At 41.9% G+C, this 7,885-nt stretch overlaps 1 protein-coding gene across 1 annotated transcript; it reads left to right on the forward strand.

The window, feature by feature from the left end:
• Positions 1 to 68: 68 nt before the first annotated feature.
• On the forward strand, positions 69 to 3,249 carry LOC119042763 (cytochrome c oxidase assembly protein COX14). Its single transcript, XM_037136546.2, has 2 exons — positions 69 to 230; positions 2,840 to 3,249. Exon 2 carries the CDS (start codon positions 2,848 to 2,850, stop codon positions 3,019 to 3,021), a length of 174 nt encoding a protein of 57 aa, XP_036992441.1. The 5' UTR covers positions 69 to 230; positions 2,840 to 2,847; the 3' UTR covers positions 3,022 to 3,249.
• The last annotated feature ends 4,636 nt before the right edge of the window (positions 3,250 to 7,885 follow it).

Below are 7,885 nucleotides of genomic sequence, written 5' to 3' on the forward strand. Positions count from 1 at the left end.
CCAGTGTCCTGCACGCTCAGGCATTGGAAGCCGAATCCTAGAGGCTTAACGGAGCGGGTGGGAGGGAGAAAGGGTGACGTTTCTCACCAATAGCGCCTCAGCGTTTAGGGTCGTTCTGGACACAAGCCTCACGTGCCGACTCCTGGGTCCGCCGCGGGCTGCGCAGACTGCGTTGAGGAGACGCTCCCGGAGGAGGCCTCGGTTGGACTGGAGGAAGCTGCAGCATCCAGGTACGCCGACTGCTGGAGCGAGCTGAGGAGCGCCTGTTTGGGTTGGCCTTTGCTCACCGCATTTTCCCATGCCCCAGGCTTCAGGCTTGCGTGTCCTTGAAGTCACTGGTGTTATCCTGCGCCGCGGACCGAAGCCGCGATTTGCACTGCTTCTAGTCCAACAAACTTCTTGTCCCTGTAGGTTTCTGTCAAATCTTTTGACACTTACCGGCGTCTTGGCCCTCCACGCTCTGGCTCTAGTAGCTGTGACTTTGGGGAGTGTCAAATTTCAGGGGCCTGCCTGGGGCCTTGACTAAAGATTTGCTTATTAATGCCTCATCCAGTTCAGTTCACTAAATTAACTTTTACCCTAGGGTTACCTGTGACCTAGTCACCTATTCCCATTTAGTGATCCCACCTAACTTTGCAGTAGTGGTTCCCAACTTTCATTCTGGCCCAACACACCTAAAAGATACAGCACACCTCCATCAGTGGTAATGAAGTGATGCACCAGTGATTTTCAACTAGGGAAAGGGATGTAGTAAAATGAAAAAGCCCTCCAGAAGTTTTTGGAATTTCCTACCTGCTTTCTTTCCCTGATTATTTTGCTCTTTTGAAAAAAAAATTTATTTGTTTTTAGAGAGTCGGGGAAGGAGAAAGGGAGAGAAACATGGTGGTTGCCTCTCTCAGGTCCCAGTTGGGGCCCTGGCCAGTAACCCAGGAATGTGCCCTACTGGAAATTGAACCAGCAATCTTTCCGTCTGCAGGCTGGCACCCAGTCCTTCAAACTGGTGTTCCCTTGGCCACTCTCTCTTGCCTTCTGTTTTGGTGTCACTTTTTACCTCCATCTGTATCTCTGCCAAGATCTGTCCAGATTTGCATATCCATCTGCCTGATAGACATCATAACCTGATGTTGTGTTGAGCATCTTACTTTTAACATGTCCAAAACCCATCTCATGTTCTTGACTGACATTGCCACCACCACCCTGGTACACACACCTGTTTCTTCTTGTTTCTTATTTCCATTAACAGTGTCCCAATCCATGAAGTGTCCTAACTTGGAGATATTTTCAGCTTTGCCCTAATCCATTCAGTTAATAAAACTTGTTTGAACTTCTTTTCCACAGCCCTGCCTTAGCTCAGGGTCTGTGTAGAGTTTTTGTTAATTTGAAAATAGGAAAAATCTTAGGTTGGATTAAGCAAGAGAAGGAAGTGAGGTTCTAAAAACCATAATAATGTCTGTTAATAAATCTTCTGTTACTCTTCTAGCCAAGCTATACCATCCTGTTTCCTGGCTAGTGAATGCTTTCAGCTTTCTTTTTGTTCTCCCAAGAAGTGGGCCAGGTAGCCTCTGGGTAATGGGGCGTATGAGGGGAAAGAAGAAGTGAGGGGGAGGTTGAAGGTCTCCAAGTCTCTTTGCTGGGAGCTTGTTTACCACCGTAGTATCCTGTGCTGTGTGTGTGCCTTTTCTTCGCTGTCTCGCAACTTGGGGTCCTTTCAAAACTCACATAATGTGAACACAACCCTTTCTCATCTTGAGCCCATGCCATTTGTTTTTTTTCCTCTGACCTTATTTAAAGTCATTTGGAATTATAATTCAAGGAAGCTACATCTCAGCTTAGCTTGGCTCCCCTGTCAAGGACTGGCTCCACGGGAATGTTCACCCATAGGACTCACTTGGAGAAGCACTTTTGTGTCTCATCCTACTCCTGACCCTCTAAGCCAACTGGGGGTTTTTCTTCTTCCAAATTCTTGACTTTTAAGAAACGTATTCTCACTAATTTCAGTCAGTCTTTTAATTTCAGTTCCCTCAATAGAGAGGAGTCCAAGAACACATTCTGAGCCCCAAATTGAGGAGTGTTTTGTTTAGGATGAGACATTGCCCTGCTAGGCTTTCTCTTGTTTTCTAGTTCAGAGTATACAGGGAACAGTTAAATTAGAAGTAATTTATCTCATGCAAATGTGAGTCAGAAATTTTCTGGGGACTCAGTAAGTTTCTTTTTAGCCCTTGGGACAGGTACTTGGTGTTGTTTTTGGAACTTAGAATTAATGCTGTAGAAGGTTAAGTACAATTGAAATAATATAAATGTACTATTGGCACTGTTTCAGGTATATATTGGCTTAAACAGATGCTTGAGGGCTAACCACCGTGAATAAGATTGTTTTTATGGGAAAATAAATTGGATATTGCCTAGAAGATTCCCATTTGATTCTCCTACAGAGAATAATTTACTGCTGACATTTAATCCCTGGCTACCTCCATTAATTGCCTGCTAGCCAGAAAAACTGATATGTGTTTAATGTTCCCAATTAACATTTCTGGGCAGTTCGTAACAGGCACTTCTTTCCACAAACATGGAGGGCTGGGTGTTAGCTGTGATGTCATTCAGATGCACCTGTGGTTCCAGCTGTGTGTCTGTATCTCATATGCAGATTTTATTTGCCTTTTTGAATCTTAGAGTTCCTAAATGTTGTCTTCCACTATAAGACTGTGCATACATGTAGGAACCATTCAGAATAGAGTAGACAGACTAAGCAGATGCAGAAGTTATGGAATGGCTATAAACAGGGAAATGGGCTGGGAACGTGAGGGCTATCCTGGTGTCTAAATCCAGTCTGTTTTTGTAGGGGACGACATGCCAACTGCCAAGCAACTAGCTGACATTGGCTACAAGACCTTCTCTACCTCCATGATGCTCCTCACTGTGTATGGGGGCTACCTCTGCAGCGCCCGAGCCTACCGCTATTTCCAGCGGCGCACCTCCCAGCGCCAGGCCGCAGAAGAACAGAAGACCTCAGGAGGCCTGTAGAACCCAGGGGACTGTTTCTTGACCAGAGGGGCCTGAGGCCTGCTAAAAGAGCTCGCCTATCATCATATCTAAGTCAAGAGATCTAGGGCCTTAATGGTTTTCAAACCCTGCTGGGGATAAGTGCCCATGTTTTCTCTGGAACTGCCAGTTTGGTGACACTGTCATATCATAACAGGGATTGGGGGCAGGGGGAGGCATATCTATAGACATTAAATATTTTGCCATGTCTGTCTGTGTCTTGGTGTGTTTATTTACTTAAATAGGGTGCGGGCCCCAGAGGTAGGGCCTTAACTACCAGTTTTCTGTTCAGGTTGGATTTCTATATCTTGAGTTCTCAGAACCTATGAAGGGGGGATATAGTTTTAGAAGTAGTAATATCACCTTTCATGATCTCAAAGAAAAGACTCCCAGCAGCTGTATAAACCCCCTGAACAGACTAAAGGCCAGAACCTTTTTAGTCAGTGACTGTCCCTGGACTAGTTACTGTGTCCAGGTGATGGGGTACTCTAGCTGGCCTGGCCACACGTGCACCTTTTTGTCAAGGAATGCAGAAGCCTCTGTTTAAAACCCTCTCAAAGTTGTACCAAGTGGAGGAGGCACAGTTCGTAAAAGGAGGGGTTGTCGGGTAGCCTGCAGTAATGCAGTTCACCTGCTTAAGCTCACTGGGTGTAGTATTAGCATAAGGTCGACTTCTCACTGTGCCAGTATACAGAAATCTACCTGCAGGTCTTATTAGAGTTATGAAGAGGATGTGAAAGAAAAGTGTATTTGAGGTAGAATCCAACTATGAGGAGAATTATTGTTGCCACCATTTCGTTTTTGAGCTTTGAGGTTGCTAGTTTATGTCATTCTTGGTGGTCACATATTAACCCCACATATCAACTTCCTTGGACACCTGTCCACTCCCATGCTCTGTGTGCATACTGCTCTGACCTTTGTCCCCCTACTCCTAAACCTTTCACCTGAAAGTCCTCTTCCATGAAAAAACCTAGCTTTCCGCTATCCTCAACCCTTTTATTCCCTTTCCCCTAAAACTAAAATCTTTTAAAAATATGCATATAAGTGGACCTGCACAGTTCACACCTGTGTTGTTCAAGAGTCACTGTATATTCCAATTGTATTAGTAAATCAATGTATTCCATTCCTCTAGTGACAGATCAGTGGGTCATTTCCACCTTTTTCCCACTCATATATAGCAATGCAATGAGTATTTTAGTATGTTCCTGTGGGCCCATGTGCTAGTTTCTCCAAAGGAGGATTTAGCTTTACTAGTTATTGCTTTTCCAAAGTAGTTACGTCAGTTTCACCCTCACCGGCAATGCGTCCACATTCTGTTGGGGTAAAGTGGTTTCTATTGATTTTAACTCATGTCATTGATTTCCAGTAAGGTTGAGCATTTATATTGATTTATTATCCATTAGCATATTCATCCTCTAGGAACTGCCTATTCATACTCGTACTCCCTTCCCCTTTTTCTTGGTATTGAGTTGTCTTTGTTATTTAATTAGATATATTCTAGATAGATACTAGTATTCTAGATATCTATATACTGGATACTAGTATTTGGTTGTATGTGTTGAAGGTTTGACTGAGATAATCTTTTGGAGCTCTTATTTGGTGGGGTAGTGGTGATGGTGTAAGTATCCCATGTTGTCTGCATCATCCTGTGTATGTCTCTCCAGAGCAGCCCCATGGATAACACATCTGAGACCAATTTTCATGCAAGTTCTTAGAATGGGGTGTGGGTTGAGGTGTTTCCCAGACCACACAGGAAGTGTACATTTAGGTTCTCAGATTCACATGAAGTGTGGGGCCAGAATTTGAGAAAATTCTCAAGAGTGTCCTGACCCTACAAACCCAAGCATTCAAAATTCTTTCTTCTTTTGCCAACTGGGTGAATTTTTTAGTTTCCTCCCTTTCACTAAGGCTATTGCTCTTTCAGGGTCCCAGCCTTAACTGGAGGTCTCAGTTCCAGCTTCCTGCACGGGGCCAGTCTTGTCTCTTGTGGTCAGCATTAAAACCCAAGTCCTTTAGTTATATGCCCATTATCCCTTCGATGATTGCATCAGCTGTGTGCCTTTTGCTCTAGGTTTCAATTTATTTCATTGTGGCTTTAACCTTTTCTTGGAATCTCAGCTATGCATTTAAAAAGAAGAACAACTACTTTATTCACCATTGCTAGATGTTTGCCTCAGGTTATTTTAGTATACATTAAGCCAGAACTACCTGTCATATATTCTCACGTCTTTTCTAAACATAATACCTTTCCATTCCTATTTTCCAGGCAAAACTCTATTCATCTTTAATGGCCCTGGGCCACTTTCAAGTTTTCTCCCACATTGCCAAGAATAATTTAGGATAGTTTTTATCGCATTGATTTTTTCCCCCTTATGGGAGTATGAGCTCTTTGAGAGTAGAAACCAGATCTTGCTCATTTTTGCATCCCCAGCTTCTGCCACAGTGCCTATCATAAAGTAGGCCCTTAATGTTTTATTAAACTGAAAATATCTCCCCGCATGGACACTGGATTTAAAGTCTGAAGAGCTTGGCTTAAAATCAGCATATTATCACCTATTAACTAAACTCATTATTTTTAGGATTGTGATGCGAGAGTTCATGATATGTGATGAGCAACCTAAGTGTTTTGTTTTTAATTAAATGTATTAGGTAACATTGCTTAATAATATTTTGTCTCAAGTGTATCATTCTACAATACATCCTCTGTTGCACTGTGTTCACTACTCTGTTTATTTTTAAAATAATTCCTGAAACTGTTTCCTCATTGTGGCAGATTGAATTTTTCAAAGATGAATGCAACTGTGTCTCCCATTCCACATGCTCTTCTGCAGTTACCCTGTCACGTCATCAAGGAGTCTGACTCACCACTCCCTTGAATTTAGGTGGTCCCTGTGATTACTATAACACAGTGGAATTGATGTGTGCCAATTCTAGATGACTGTTAAATGACTTAGCAACTTCTGCTTCCCATCTCTTGGAACACTACCACTTGTGCGAAGCCCAAGGCACAGAGATCATGTACGGGAATCTTAGTTGATGGTCCTCGCTGGATTCCTATGGAATGGCCAGTACTAACGTCCAGCCAGGCTGGTAAATGATCTCAGACACCCAGTCCACCTGAGTCTTCAAATGACTATATTCCCATGACTATATTAGTTACATAGTAATAGACAACCATAATACTCATTTTTGGAATGGGTATAATCCTACCTCTACAAAAGTGTTCTTAAGTTCACTTTTTCATGTATGTGAAACCGTTTTTTAAGCAGTAAAGTACTTACACAGACATGAGTTATTTTTTTCAATAAATAATAAAGTTAAAACTCATATTTAACAGAGGAGAGGCCATACCTTGCTTCTCTTACAAATATTCCTAGTTCTCTGATAGGGATGATGTGAGTCTGCATCTAACCTGCTGACCATTAATTTGTGCCCTTCCTACTGGGCATGAAAACTTCTCTGGCCATCTGTAAAACTAGCTTTATGACCATCTTGCTGCCCTAACACTATTATCTTCTAGGATTCAAACCCTCTAGGACCCCCTCTCTTACCTCCTACATGTATATGGTTCCTTCTCAGAACAAGACCTTGTTCCTCTAACTGACCCTAACCTTAATTCACTTATCCAAGGCCAACTTCAATCAGTCTATGCCTTTGCCTCTAGCTAAATGTTTCTTCAATATATATTATTCCTCATTATGAGTCTTGGAAAGTAGAATATAGTGGTTAGAATAGAGACACTGGGCTGTGGCCAGGTAGCTTAGTTGGTTAGAGCATTGTCCCAATGCACCGGGGTTGCAGGTTCAATCTCCAATCAGGGCACATACAAGAAGCAACTAATGAATACATAAATAAATGGAACAACAAACTGATGTTTTCTCTTTCTCTAAAAATCTATTAAGCCCTGGCTAGTGTGGCTCAGTGGATAGAGCGCCAGTCTGCGAACCAAAGGGTCGCTGGTTCAATTCCCAGTCAGGGCACATGCCTGGGTTGTGGGCCACAGGTCCCCAGTAGGAGGAAGGCGAGAGGCAACCATGCATTGATGTTTTTCTCCCTTACTTTCTGCCCCTCTTCTCCTCTCTCTAAAAATTAATAAAATCTTTTATTAAAAACACAGAGACACAGGTTTGACTCTTTACTAGCTGTTTCACCTTAGGTAAATTAACCTCTTTTTGCTTCATTTTTATCATATATAAAGTGCTTTATACAGTGCCTGGTATATATATAATACAAAGTTATGTGTTAGCTATTATTATACCACGTGTTTGCATGTTTTGTTAGATTAACTGGGCCAACTAACCCAGACTAAATTTACAAAGCAATTAAGTTTCAGAAGGCAAAATACATATTGTGTCTGGCTTTCAAAAATCATTTCATTCATATTTTATTATTTAATAATAATGGCAAGTTGAGGAACTAAGTGTATAAGACTGAGTATAAGACCTTAGTCTTTTAGTCTTACTGACCAGCTTTGACTAAATATGTAAGATTTTTCAGAACTTAATTTTCCCATGCCTCAGAGTAAGTCTTTCAAAAATCCAGCCACTCAGTAAGGATAGGGTCAGTAGGGTCAATATCCTGATATTGTTGGTGAACATCTAGTTAATATCTGATTCTTAGAACAATACCTATTTCTTTCCATCTGCATCCATCTCCCTTACAATGAGGTGTCTTAATGTATACAGAGCACCTGGAAATATTCTGATAATGTGAATATTCACCAAATAGAAAACTATTCTGGGACATGCATACTATTCTTGGTAATTTTGCCAAGACCTCAACTAGAGAAAGGTCTGGATTAGGAAGACTTTCACCGTGGGCTAAAAGAGAAAACAGGACTAAAAGA

The sequence above is a fragment of the Artibeus jamaicensis genome, unplaced genomic scaffold (assembly GCF_021234435.1).
Source record: "Artibeus jamaicensis isolate MK-2021 breed Jamaican fruit bat unplaced genomic scaffold, CSHL_Jam_final contig_233, whole genome shotgun sequence".
In the NCBI taxonomy this organism is placed as follows: Eukaryota; Metazoa; Chordata; class Mammalia; order Chiroptera; family Phyllostomidae; genus Artibeus; species Artibeus jamaicensis.

What these genes read in the sequence shown, in the direction of transcription:
- LOC119042763 (XM_037136546.2), top strand. Translation starts at nt 2,848, where the DNA reads ATGCCAACTGCCAAGCAACTAGCTGACATTGGCTACAAGACCTTCTCT.